This window comes from Panthera onca, chromosome B2 (assembly GCF_046562875.1).
Source record: "Panthera onca isolate mPanOnc1 chromosome B2, mPanOnc1 haplotype 2, whole genome shotgun sequence".
In the NCBI taxonomy this organism is placed as follows: Eukaryota; Metazoa; Chordata; class Mammalia; order Carnivora; family Felidae; genus Panthera; species Panthera onca.
Genome location: NC_138343.1, coordinates 140681691 through 140696237, shown reverse-complemented (window position 1 = coordinate 140696237; position 14547 = coordinate 140681691). Strand labels below are relative to the sequence as shown.

General features: G+C 37.9%; 1 protein-coding gene across 13 annotated transcripts in view; it reads right to left on the bottom strand.

Annotated features, from left to right (window-relative positions):
* The window catches only part of ARID1B (AT-rich interaction domain 1B), a 449099-nt gene that overhangs the window by 91406 nt on the left and 343146 nt on the right, over positions 1-14547 (bottom strand). For 11 of the 13 annotated variants that reach the window (XM_078447506.2, XM_078447507.2, XM_060614472.3 and 8 more), the window contains one exon: positions 2393-2482. The exons of the other annotated variants lie outside the window; for them this stretch is intronic. In XM_078447506.2, the coding sequence (XP_078303632.2) occupies positions 2393-2482 (90 nt within the window). The remainder of the gene's footprint in view (positions 1-2392; positions 2483-14547) is intronic. 13 annotated transcript variants of the gene reach the window in all.

The window sequence follows — 14547 nt, the reverse complement described above, 5'->3', positions numbered from 1 at the left end:
AATATAAGGGTTTCCTGGTTAGGGGGCTGTCCAACCAACAGAAGGCACACCAGGGACACACATAACATCTTTCAGAGAAAGTGTGGGGAACATGTTCATAACAATATACAAACTATAAAATTTATATTTGCTATTTGAAGGAAATGGTCATTATAACAACCCAGATTGTTATGTATCCATTATCAGTTATCAAAACCACACTGCATATAATGAAGATAATCAGGAAGGAAAAAATAACAAACATACCTAAAATAGTGGTTTTTATATAGTGACACCAGAAGAAAACTCTAGATTTTGCTTGCCAACATATTTAAGTTAAAAGTTTAATTTAGCTGCATTTCCTCATTCTATCGTTGTTCACATTTGCTTCTCTACATTTTCAAATGTCTTAAACACATATCAGTTGGAAGAGGGTGGGGAACATATTGGTGGAGGATCTAGGAGGGTTTCTCTTTTAGTTCTTAGCAATAAAGGTTGGGATTGTAGGGCTTCCAAATTACCCTCTAATGCTTGCTGAAGCAGCAGAATTCTCCCAGTGGGAATGATGTTACAGGGTTATGTGAGGATTAAATGAAATAACAAATACCTTCATCTGGGCTCTGGGTCTGGCCTGAGCAGGTTTTCAGTGCAGGGTAATTTCTTTCATCCTTTTTTCCCCTCCATTTCCCTGACTCGGCAATGCAACACAGATGTAACCCAAGGCCAAGTAAAGGAGTTTGGAGAGAATTCCCCCTTGCATGGTGCTAGTATGCTGTCCATGAACTTTGAACGGTCTTCCAGATGACCAGAGACACGAGGCGTTAATGCAGAAAAAGGATGTGAGGCATAGGACTGGTTTGTAGGAAGTTACAGTGGAAAGTTTAGAGAAACAAATGCACACACCACTTCACTGTTAAAACATATCATAATATCATTACAAGGCAGTGGTTCTCAAAGTACGGTCTTCAGATCGGCAACGCTGGCAACAGCTGGGCATGTGCCCAAGAGGCAGATCTGAGGTGGCCCCCCTCAAGCCTACGAAATCGGCAATCCGGGGGTGTGGCCGGGTTATCTGTTTTAAGCAGTTCCCCAGGTAATTTTCATACACCCTAAAGTTTGAAAATCATTAACTATTCCATTATTAAGGTAGACTGTAGTGTCTTCATAAGGGAATTAAAGTATTAGTTATACATTAAATTATAATAAAAAAGTTAAATATGTCGAGACATTAGAAAATAAAAATTTCACTTTATTCCTACTAAATATTCATTTCAACACAAATGATGTGTAGCTAAGGCTAATCCATCTTTTCATGGGCATTACTTTCTAAATAATGGGGTGCTAAGTTATTAAACATGTAAAGTAACTAAAACCTTATAATTCCAATTAGAAGCAAATCATCATCTGTACAGCTCATATAGAAATAATTATAGACACGTGGGGTCAGGAACCTTTAAATAGCCGCCACCAAGCTCGCAACTTCTGTCTTCCGGGTGAGCGTGAGGGAGGAGGGGAGGGAATGAAAGTGGCAGCTCCACGGGTCAGATGGGTAAGCCTGGACTCACAGGCAGTGGAAGGGACCTGGCAGGGCGCCAGATGGTGCTATGGGCTTGCAGACTCTGGTCTACACTAATCTGGATTAAGATCACCACCACCAAAAGTAGCTTTACTACAGAAGGAGGGAAAGCGGACGAAGATACGCACACGAAGACCAAAGGCCTCAACCCAGTCAATAGTAGATGGGGTCAGCATGCAGAAGTGAGCGAAAGGTCAAAGAGTTTGCGGATGGGGGACAACCTGAAAAGTTCAGGGCTTTGGGAAAAGCCCGTGGTCTTTTTTCTGGTTCCGGCACTAATGAGCCTCTGAGAATGAGGAATTCCTACGGAACCTCTCGGGTCCTCAGTTTCTTTGTTTGGAAATTGAGGTGACCGGACTCTACAGTCTCTCAGGTTGGCTCTAGTGCTAAGATCCTACAATTTTATACTATAAGGTCTTACCAGGTGTATACATTTTTACTGTTGAAGTATCAGGGCACAAATACTGATCAAAACAGCTAAACGTACACACACTCTAACATTATACTTCATCAGGACCGATATCCAAATTGTATCACTAACAGTCCCCTTTACACAGCTAGATCAACTGTCAGGCGAGAGTCACGTATAAACTATGCTTCACGATGCTGTGTGGACATATATAGCCTTTGGGTCTTGAACTGTGCTGGGTAAAACTTCACCTAATCTGCAAGAAAGCATCCTTCTTTGTTGTTACATGTATGTTATTTTGTTCATCAGAGGAGGAAACATAACATCCTTTAAAAATCACTCATAAGGAAACGCACAGATGACCAAATTCATATAAGCCTCATATACTCCAAACACAAAGATACGTAAGACATGAACTGAAGACTAACCTCTTTCCTGTGGCATTGGTGACTGGCTCAAGGCAGGATGGGAACTGGATTCTGACTGGCTCCCAGGTGGCTGAGGAGGCATCTGACTGCCTGCAAAACACAGGAAGGGGAGTGGGGACGGGGAGCCCTCTACATTAATGCTGCAATTGCGCAAAACCAAGACAAGTACATTTATTTCATCTTAATGATCACAAAAGGTGTGGCCCCGCAGAGAAAAAGACACGGCTCAAAAAAGTGTGCTATTTTGCCCCTTTCTGGTAAAACGGAGAAGAAACATGGATAATCATATTTACCAAACGATCTGTTGAGAAGTTTAATTTCCTACTGAATGAGTTCCCAACCTCACAAATACATTAGTAGCCAAAATCTGACATATACCTACTAAATGCATTTCATGAAATTCAAGACTCATGAACTAAACTCAGCCTCTTGAGTTTAAACTAATCAGTAAGTGGTGAGGCATGCATAGTGGCCAACAATTTTTTGTTGGTAATATTTATTCAAAGTAAAACTACCAACCAATTTCTTAAAATATCTTTGTAATTAATCAGAGATTTAACATAAACATAGGAGACGTCCATTCAAAAACATAAAACATACTACTATAGAATGTAGTATACATTAGCACTAAAGAAGAAAATATTATTCTGCACCTCTTTTGATCTTTATTGCTAATAAAGCAATAGCATCTAGTTAACATCTATTTGACTTCCATTTATTTAATGGGTGCTCAGTTTGTCTTTTCAAACTATAATGGAAGCTCCTTGAGACAGGAATCATGCCTTTTACTCCCTTAATCCCTGCATTACCATAGCAAATATTAATAAATCTTTGTTATTTAATGGTCCTTAATCTGAGAATACGCATTAAAGGGAAAAAAACTTACTATTTTTATCAATTAAAGAGAGGCAATGAATCATGTGAGGCGCAAGGAGACAGGATTTTGAAATTTAAGAATCATCAGAGGTACTTGAGATCTCAACTCACTTTCTGGTTCAGAGGTTTAGAAACACTTCAACTAAAAATGTTAGCGAATAAAGAAGGCAGTTGCCTTTAACACACTCTTCCAGGTGCTAGCTCTCATGGCATGAAGACCCTGCTATTTTCTCTTCTCACTTCTCCCTTTGCTAGAATAAACTGAAAGACTGAAATATACAAGTATACATACCTACACAATACATACATGTAGGCAGACACAGATTTCCCCCACATAACCCTCAGGTACTAGAGTCTATGATTATGCTAGGTCAAGCTAACTGCTTTGACATCACGGGACCTACTTTTCTACAGTTTTGTGTATTGCTAAGAGAATCACAACGGAGTAGAGAAGGAAATTAACGTATTGAAGATTACCACCAATTCACCCGGTGAAGGTCATGCCGCAGAGTCTGGTGTTGGGCGCTGAACATCCGCCCTCTCGTATTTCTAACCAATGGCATCTCTGTTAGGCCAGGCAGCCTGACTGCAGACCAGAAAGAGCATGATCCCCAGGGTCTCTCAGGACTGTCACTCATTACTGATTCTAATAATGGTTGTATCTGTGACAGCCAGAGAGGCAGGAAGGTGATTTTCCATTTAGATAATACGTACATATAGTCGTTAAAATAGAACTACAAGAAAAATCCTGACATTGTTTTCGGGAGTTTAGGCTTCTCACTTTTTAGAAAAGAATGTAAAACCTATGAATGTATATCTGAGTGCTCCTGGGTTCAAATGCCATTCTCATTCTCAGATGAAATGAAAACCAAGACCCGAATTCACGGACGTTGAGAAACCTTGCGCTGTGAAACCCCTAGGAGTAAGCTCTTAGGTTACAGCCACACCTAGTGCATAAAAATCCTACATACACACAGTACAGCATCTATTCAGTTAGCGCCAAATACTTAAACGTAAAGTAGAAAAGACAACATTCTGGATGAAAACAATTTCAAGGGTAAACGCTGGTCATCAACTCCGCTGCAGACACACAAAAGTTGCTGTGTCCACTCAGGGTCATGTGTTTCCTATGAAACACCCTCAGGCCCCCAATGTGCAGCCCATTTAGAAATTGAAAGCATGCTGCAGCCAAATCCTGACTTTTTAAAATGTCACTGGGGAATCAGCTGCACTAAGACAGTAAGTGCTTACATTACAATGATTGTTTCTGTAGGACAGACCGAATTCATGGACTCATGACAGCAAAACAAACAGTAATTCTACGTTAATACAGGCCACCGCTACTGACACTATGCACGCCCAAGGCACTGCTCTCATGTGCGATATTTCAAGTAAGAATAAAAGAGGCTTTATAAGAAACCCATCTCATGAATTCAAAAAATACTTTCAAGCAGCGCTACCGCCGGTCTGGTGCAATTCTAAGACAGATAACTCTTCACGGCAATGAGAAAATTTATTATTAAATCCATTCTTTAAGGAAATAAACAAGAGCCTTTTCATGGTAAAGACAGATTTGAGCCAACGGCTTTAAATTCTCCACGTGCTTCTGTCCCCTTATCTTTCCACCAACAGTTTCATAGCTACTAGGGAAGAACTTCATCCTTCATGCACAGGTAGAAGCATAGTCATGGCAGATGATGAATCAGAAAGTACGCCTGAAAATATGTTTGAGAAATACAATGTCCATGGTTCATATGAAGAAGACAATTCAGAGCCCTTTGAACCAGATGAATTATGTAAACACCCTCAAAACTATAGATTTTTATAGCACATATGGCTCTCGTAAGTAAAACCTTTCAAACAAAATTTGGTAATTATTTTAAGAGAATATTGCCATGCAGAGTGAACCAACTTTATGAGTAGGCTTTAACATTGAAACGGAGTTTCTAAAGAAAGCCCTGCTTTCCTCTTGTCTATGTCTATAATGGTACAAGCACAGTGGAGAAAACATTACAACTGGAAAGAACTATGCTGAGTTAGGATAAATCCCACCACTTTATAGCCATGTGTTTATTCTCCAGTGACCATGTGTACAATATTGTGCAAAATCTTGGTGCAACAAAACAAAAATGAAGCATCAATAAAGTCACCTGAATTTCTATTGTTGCTAACTTAAAACTCCCAGAAGTCTATATTGTGATTTTTATTAACAAACTTTTTTTCTTTTTTTTTTTTTAAACATTTAACGTTTATTTATTTTTGAGACAGAGAGAGACAGAGCATGAACAGGGGAGGGGCAGAGAGAGAGGGAGACACAGAATCTGAAACAGGCTCCAGGCTCTGAGCGGTCAGCACAGAGCCTGACGCGGGGCTCGAACTCACGGACTGCGAGATCATGACCTGAGCTGAAGTCGGATGCTTAACCGACCAAGCCACCCAGGCGCCCCAACAAACATTTCATTAATTTTACACTTAAAGAAAAGTTACAAGATGAGTACACTGAGCTCCTATATATCCCCTAGCCCACCTCCTCTAGTATTCACATCTTAAATAACCATAATAGAATTATCCATAACCATAGATGGTTATAACCAAGAAATAACCATAATAGAATTACCAAGAGGCACCTAACACGGTACCACTCTATTAACTAAAGATCTTATTTGAATTTCACCATTGTTTTTCTTTCTTCCGTTCTAGGATCTCACAGTGCATTTAGCTGTGATTTCTCCTCAGTCTCCTTCAGCCTATAAAAGAACTTCAATTTTCTTTCCTTATGTTTTATGACCTTGATGCCTTTGGAAAGTGCTGTTCATGACACCGATGTTTCATTTCTGGTGCTGTTTACTCTGATTACTTGGTAAAGTTGGATGTCTACCAAATTCCTCCAATATAAAGTTATTATTTTGCCCTCTGTAGTTATGAGTATCGCAGGGAAGCCATTCGAGACTATGCAGATCCTGTGTCTTCTCAAACTTGCATGCACTGACTTAGCATCCATTACAGAATCCTGGCTGTAACATTTATCACAGTAGTGTTTGTAATGATGGTTCTTTATTTCCCTCTTTTCTTCTACATGTATTAATGGAGATCTATTATGAAGAAGAACTATCTCCTCTTCCCCATTTGTTTATATATTTCTACGACTACTTATTTCTATCTATATAAACTCATTGTGGACGACACACCACAGCTTCTAGTGACTCACATGCTTGCATAACCCCCACCTCTCGATTGAGGGCAGAACCTGTGACTTGGCCTCTAATCAAAGAACACAACAAAAGTGATGAAACATCACTCCTAAAATTACATTACACGGCAAAGTTAAAGGCGTTTTGCAGATATCATTAAAGTCCCTAATAGGCTGGCTTTGAGATAATCAGAAGGAAGATGATGCTGTGTAGAAATGACTTTAAAAGAGGACCTAGGCTTCTCTGTGCAGAGATGCTTCCAATGGCCTTGAAGAAGAAAGCTTCCGTGATGTGAACTGAGCCACATGACAAGGACAGGCAGCCTCCAGAACTTGAGAGCCTCACTTTTATAACCAGGGGAAATTAATTTCTCCAACATCTGAATGAGTTTGGAAGCAGATTCTTCCTCATTGAGGCTCCAGGTGAGAAGATGGATCATCAAACACTTTGCAGCCTTGTGAGAACCTGAGCACAGGACGTGACTAGCCTGTGCCTGGATGCCTGGCCATGGAAACTGTGACATGTGTGTTGTTTTAAGCTGCTAAGTGTGTGATGATTTGTTGACACAACAGAAAACTAATACATTCATAGATACTTACTTTATTCCATGGATTAAAATCCAACATTGACATTATTTCACTCAAATTGTTCCAGATTTGGCCATCAGAAGCTCCTTCAAATTCTTAGTGTTTGGAATCATAAAACACTGTGGCTCATTTTGCATTTTTCCTGACCCAGCCCTGTAATCAACTGCTTCTCCTCGGAGCACTGCTAATTTTTATTGGAAGATAATGTTCACAGACTAAGATCTGGGTACTAGGTCTGCTCATTATTTCTGGGGTGTTACTGCTTCCAGGCTGTCTCAGTGAACTGAAGTAGGAATTGTATGTATGTACACTAATCCATTCGCATATGGTATACGCAAGTCTATATTTTGGTATTTGTGTGTGTAACCATGAGTATGCAAATACCTCCAATTCCAATCCAGAATTGGGCGGGTATATCTTAGCCTTCCATCTTTCCTTATTATAACTTCTTTCTACAGCAGCAAGAAACCCAGTCCTCATTATCTACATCAATTTACTGATTTGATCAACTCTATCATATACACAAAGTAATTTCAGAATTACTAATCTACACCACTGTGAGAAACACAGAGCCACTTGTTAGCACTTGTATTCCATTTTGCATCCCCTTCACACCTTGATTGGCTTTAATTGTTTTGGTATTTGGGGGGTATGTGAAATACTTCAATGGTTCTGTAAGTCACAGTTATACAAAAAGATACTTGAAGAAGTCAGTCCCTCCAACTCTGCTACCCTATTCCCATTTCTCTTTCTTTCCACTTCTTTCCCAGCTGCCCCTATAATAAATCTCTTTAGGTTTTGGTTTATCTTTGCTATATGTATTTTGCATAAATGAAAAGGTACCTGTATATGCTCTTATTTTACTCCTTACTTGAAGGGTAGCATATCCTAGGTCTCTTTTGCAATTTGTCTTTTCACTTAACAGCAGGTCCTGAAAAGTACTTCCTGTAAGTTTATAACATCTTTCACTTGAAAAACAGGTATACGGTACTCCTTTGTCTGAATGTTCCATAGTTTATATTCAATCGTTCTCCTGTGTATGGGCATTTAGATGATTTCCAATCTCTTGCATATGTATTTTTGTATTGTTTGAGATCCATCGTTAGGGTAAATTCCTTGAAGTGGGATTGATGGGGCAAAAAAATATGCAAATTTCCCTGTAAGAAGCTGTGAAACAATTTACATTCTCACCAGCAACGTTTGAAGGGGCTGCCTCTCCAAAACCTACAAGAATATGTGGTCATTTAAAATACGTTTGTCAATCTTATATGTGAGAAACAGTATCTGGTATTTTTGAATTTACATGCCCGATTCGGAGTGAGTTTGACCACTTTTTTATTTTGAGGTCTAGTTTTATAGCTCTTCTGGTTAATTGCTTGTTCATGTGTTTCCCACATTTTTCAATCTGGATTTTTAGTGCTTTTGTCTCGAAACAAATTTTTTTAACATTGCTTATTTTTGAGAGAGTGAGAGAGAGCGCACAAGCACAAGTGGAAGAGGGGCACAGAGAGAGGGAGAGAGAGAATCCCAAGCAGGCTCCATGCTGTCAGCACAGAGCCCAGCTTGGGGCTTGATCTCATGACTGTGAAATCATGTCCTGAGCTGAGATCAAGAACCCGACACTCAACTGAATGAGCCATCCAGGTGCCTCTTGTCTTGAAATTATTAAGAATTCTTTATATATTAGGGATGTTAGCTCTTTCTCTGTGGTATAAGTTGTGAATATTTTCTCCTACTTTGTCAACCGTCTTTGGATTTTATGATATCTTTTGTAATGGAACTTTTTTTTTTAAAGGAGCCAAATTCATCAATCCTTATTTTTATTGCCTCTAGATTTTGTGTCCTAGTTAGAAAGCTGTTCTCTGCACCGTGGTTAAAGAGGAATTCACCCTAGGTTTTGTTAAGTACATGTATGGTCTCATCTTAATTTACTCGAGTTTATTTTTGTGTATGATCTGAGATAAAGATCAAATTTTATCTTTTGTGTTAAGAGCTTTTAAGATCTACTCCTATAGTTCCCTAACTCCTCAAACTATTTTTCTTTTTCAATGTTTTCTACCGTATTTATTTTTCTATATGAGCTTTAGTATCAATGCGTCTATATAAAATAGCTTATTAATAGTTTTACCGGGATTACAATGATATTATAAATTAACTTAAGGAAAACGGATGACTATCGAGTTCATCCTGTTCAAGAACAGAAGGAATCTTTCATTGTTCATATCTTCTTTAGTTTCTCATAAGCAAGTAAATGTTTTGTACATTTTATGTTAAATTTATTCCTCAGCATTTAATCTTTTTTGTTGCTACGACGCATGGGATTTTCTCCAGGGGTATGTCTTTCAACTGCTTATTGCTTGTGTAGAGGAAGGCTATTGCTTTTTCTTTTTATTCATTTCATTTTTTCCATCATGATAAGGGTACTCTTTAATCTCCATCATCTATTTCCCCTGTCCCTCTATCGACCTCCCGTCTGCTAACCATCAGTTTTTTCTTTATAGTTAAGAGTCTGTTTCTTGGTTTGCCTTTTTTTTCCCTTTGCTCATTTGTTTCTTCAATTCCACCTAAGTGAGATCACATGGCTCTTTCTCTGACTGACTTATTTCGTTCTGCATACACTCTCTACCTGTATCCATGTTGTGCTAAATGGCAAGATTTCATGATATTTATGGTTAAATAAGATTTCCATCCTATGTATATACACCACGTTTACCCATTCATCTATTGATAGATACTTGGGCTGCTTCCATACTTTGGCTATTGTAAAAAAAAAAATGCTGCTATGAACATAGGGGTGCATATACTCCTTTGAACTAGTGTTTTTATATTTTGGGGGGAAATACCCAGTAGTGTGATTCCTTGATTTAAGGTAGTTCTATTTTTAATTTTTTGAGGAACCTTCATATTGTTTTCCACAGTGGCTACACTAGTTTGCATTCCCATCAACAGTGCCCAAGAGTTTCTGTTTCTCCAAGTCCTTGCCAACCTGTGATTTCCTGTGTTTTTAATTTTGGCCATTCTGACAACTGTGAGATGATATCTCATTGTAGTTTTGATTTGCATTTCCCTGATGATGAATGATGTTGAGCATCTTTTCATGTGTCTGTTGGCCATCTGGATATTTTCTTGGGAGAAATGTCTTTTCATGTCTTCTTCCCATTTTTAATTAGATTGGTTTTTGGGTATTGAGTTGTACCAGTTCTTTATATATCTGGATGCTAACCCTTTACTGGATATCATTTGCAAATATCTTCTCCCATTTAGTAGGTTGGCTTTTAGTTTTGTTGATTATTTCCTTTGCTGTGCAGAAAGTTTTTATTTTTTTTTTTTTTAAATTTTTTTTTTTCAACATTTTTTATTTATTTTTGGGACAGAGAGAGACAGAGCATGAACGGGGGAGGGTCAGAGAGAGAGGGAGACACAGAATCGGAAACAGGCTCCAGGCTCCGAGCCATCAGCCCAGAGCCTGACGCGGGGCTCGAACTCACGGACCGCGAGATCGTGACCTGGCTGAAGTCGGACGCTCAACCGACTGCGCCACCCAGGCGCCCCAGAAAGTTTTTATTTTAATGTAGTCCCAACAGTTTATTTTTGCCTTTATTTCCCTTGTCTCAGGAGACACATCTAGAAAAATGTTGCTATGGCCAATGTCAGAGAGATTACTGTTTGTGTTCTCTTCAAGGATTAAAAAAATATATATATTTTTAATATTTTTTGAGAGAGACAAAGCATGAGCATGAGTTGGGGACAGGCAGAAAGAGAAGGGAACAGAGGATCTGAAACGGGCTCTGCGCTGACAGCAGCAAGCCCAATGTGGGGCTCAAACTCATGAGCCACGAGATCACGACCTAAGCCAAAGTTGATGCTGAACCGAATGAGCCACCCAGGCGCCCCCCTTCAAGGATTTTTGTGGTTTTGGATCTTACATTTACGCCTTTAATCCATTTTGAGTTTATTTTTGTGTATGGTGTAAGAAAGTGGTCCAGTTTCGTTCTTTTGCATGGGGCTGTCCAGTTTTCCCAGCACCATTTGTTGAAAATACTTTTTTCCCATTGTATATTCATTCCTCCTTTGTCAAAGATTAATCGGCCATGTAATTATGGGTTTATTTCTGGGTTTTCCATTCTTTTTTCTTTTTTCAAGATTTTATTTTTTTCTAAGTTTATTTATTTATTTTGAGAGAGGTTTGGGGTGGGGGGAGGCAGAGAGAGAGGGAGGGAGAGAATCTAAAGCAGGCTCTGCACTGTCAGCACAGAGCCCAATGCAGGGCTTGATCTCGTGAACCGTGAGATCATGACCTGAGCCAAAATCAAGAGTTGAACACTTAAGTGACTGAGCCACCAAGGTGTCCCTCTGGGTTTTCTCTTCTGTTCCATTAATCTGTGTATCTATTTTTATGCCAGTACCATACTGTCTTACTTACTACTGCTTTGTAATATAACTTGAAACTTAGAATTGTGATACTACCAGTTTTGTTTTCTTTTTCAAAATTGTTTTGGCCATTCAAGGTCTTCTGTCGTACCATACAAATTTTAGGATTGTTTATTCTAGTTCTGTCAAAACCGCTGTTGGCATTTTGATAGGGATTACATTAACGTTTTAGATTGCTTTGGATACTATAGACATTTTAACAATACTTGTTCCTCCAACCCATGAGCATGGACTGTCTTTCCATTTCTTTGCATTGTCCTTAATTTTCTTCATCAGTGTTTTATAATTTTCAGAGTACAGGTCTTTCACGACTTTGGTTAAGTTTATTTCGAGATCTTTTATTGGTTTTGGTGTGATTGTAAATGCGATTGTTTTCTTAGTTTCACTTTCTGCTGCTTTATTATTAGTGTATAAGAATGCAACAGACTTCTGTACACAGATTTTATATTCATCTATCAGTTCTTTGGTGAAGTCTTTAGTGTCTTCTATATCTAGTATCATGTCATCTGCAAATAGTACAAGTTTTACTTCTTCTGCAGGCCTTTTATTTCTTTATGTTGTCTAATTGTGGTGGCTATGAATTCCAGTGTTATGTTGAATAAAAATGGTGAGAGTGGACATCCTTGTCTTGTTCCTGATCTTAGAGGAAAAGCTCTGTTTTTCCCCATTAAGTATGATGTTGCCTGTGGGTTTTTCATAAGGACTTTACTACTACTCGAAATCTACTTTGTTGAGAGTTTTTATCAAAATGGATGTTGTACTTTGTTACATGCTTTTACTACTTCTATTGAACCGATCATATGGTTCAACGTGATGTACCACATCGATTGTTTTGCAAGTATTAAACCCAGTTGGTTGTGGTGCGTGATTTTTTAAATGTATTGTTGGGTTGGGTTTGTTTTGCTATTATTTTGTTGAGGATTTTTGCATCTATGTTCATGAGAGACATTGGTCTGCAGTTCTCTTTTGCTGTGGTGTTCTTTACCCAGGTGTGGTATCAGGGTGATAATGGCTTCATAGAATGAATTTGGAAGTTTTCCTTCCTCTTGTATTTTTGGAGTAGCTTAAGAAGACTGGGTGTTAACTCTTCTTTAAATGTTTGGTAGAATTCAGCTGTGAAGCCATCTGGTTCTGGACTTTCATTTGTTGGGAGTTTTTTTGATTACCGATTCAGTTTCATGGCCGGTGATTGGTCTGTTCAAATTTTCTATTTCTTCCTGCTTTAGTTTTGGTAGTTTATATGTTTCTAGGGATTTATCCATTTCTTCTAAGTTGTCCAAATTGTTGGCATATAGGTTTTCATAATATTCTGTTACAATTGTTTGTATTTCTGTGGTGTTGGTTCTTATTTCTCCTCTTTCATTAGTAATTTTGTTTATTTGGGTCCTCTTTTTTTTTTTTCCCAATGAGTCTTGCTACAGGTTTATAATTTTGTTGGTCTTTTCAAAGAAACAGCTCCTGGTTTCATTGTTCTGTTCTTAGTTTTATTTTTTTCCAGTTTGGGTTTTGTTCATTCTCTTTTTTTCTTTTTTCTTTTTTTTCCTTCTGGCTCCTTAAGGTGTAAGGTTAGGTTGTTTGAGATTTTTCTTGCTTTTTGAAGTAGACCTGTGTTGCTGTAAGTTTCCCTCTTACAACCTCTTTTGCTGCATCCCAAAGATTTTTCTATCATTGTGTTTTCATTTTCATTTGCTTCCATGTAATATTTTTTTATTTCTTCTCTGATTTTTTGGTTGACCCATTGTTTAATAGCATGTTATTTAAACTCCATGTATTTGTGCTCTTTCCAGATTTTTTCTTATGGTTGAATTCTAGTTTCATAGAGCTGTGGTCAGAAAACATACAGTACGACTTCGAGTTTTAAAAAAAATTTTTGACACTTGTTTTGTTGCCTAATATGTGGTTTATTCTGGAAAATGTTCTGTGTGCACTTGAAAAGAATAAACAATGTGTATTCTGCTGTTTCAGGATGGAATGTTCTGAATATGTCTATTAAATCCATCTGGTCCAGTGTGTCATTCATAACCACTATTTTCTTGTTGATTTTCTGTTTGGATGATGTGTCCGTCTATGTGAGTGGGGTATTAAAGTCCCTTACTACTATTGTATTACTACTGATTATTTCTTTTATGATTGTTATTAACTGTTTTACGTATATGGGTGCTTCCATGTTGGGTGCAAAAATGTTTATAATTGTTATATGCTTTTGTTGAACTGTCCCCTTTATTATTATATACATCCTTCTTTGTCTCTTATTACGGTCTTTGTTTTCAAGTGTGTTTTGTCTGATATAAGCACTGCTACACTGGCTTTCTTTTGGCATTCATTTGCATGACAAATGTTTCTCCATCCCCTCACTTTTAATTTGCAGGTGCTTTCTGGTCTGAAAGGAGTCTCTTATAGGCAACATATAGATGGGTTTTGTTTTTATCCACTCTGTCACCCTTTGTCTTTTGTTTGGAGCATTTAGTCCATTATATTCAAAGTAATTTTGACAGATATACACTTATTGCCATTTTGTTACTTGTGGTTGTTTCTATAGATTTTCTCTGACCCTTTCTTCTCTTGCTCTCTTCTATGGTTTGTTGGCTTTCTAGGCTGCTATACTTGGAATTTTTTGTCTTTAGTTTTTGCATATCTATTACTGGTTTTTGATTTGTAGTTACATTAGGTTTGTATATAATAATATCTTCTGCATATAGCAATCTATATTAAATTGATGGTTACTTAAGTTTGAACTCATTCTTTACTCCCCGCCCCCAAATTTTAGGTGTATGGTGTCATATTACCTCCTTTTCTTTTATGAATCCCTTGACTAATTTTTACAGTAACACTTATTCTTACTTCCTTTGTGTTTTTCACTTTCTTACACTTATGGTCTTCCTTTCCACTCAGATAGTCCCCTTTAATATTTCTTTTAGGCCTAGTTTAGTGGTCATAAACTCCTTTAGTTTTTATTTGTCTGAGAAACTCTGTATCTCTCTTTTTCTGAATGATAGTCTTGATAGATTGAGCATTCGTGGCTGCAGATTTTTCCCTTTCAGCACTTTGAATATATCATGCCATTCCCTTC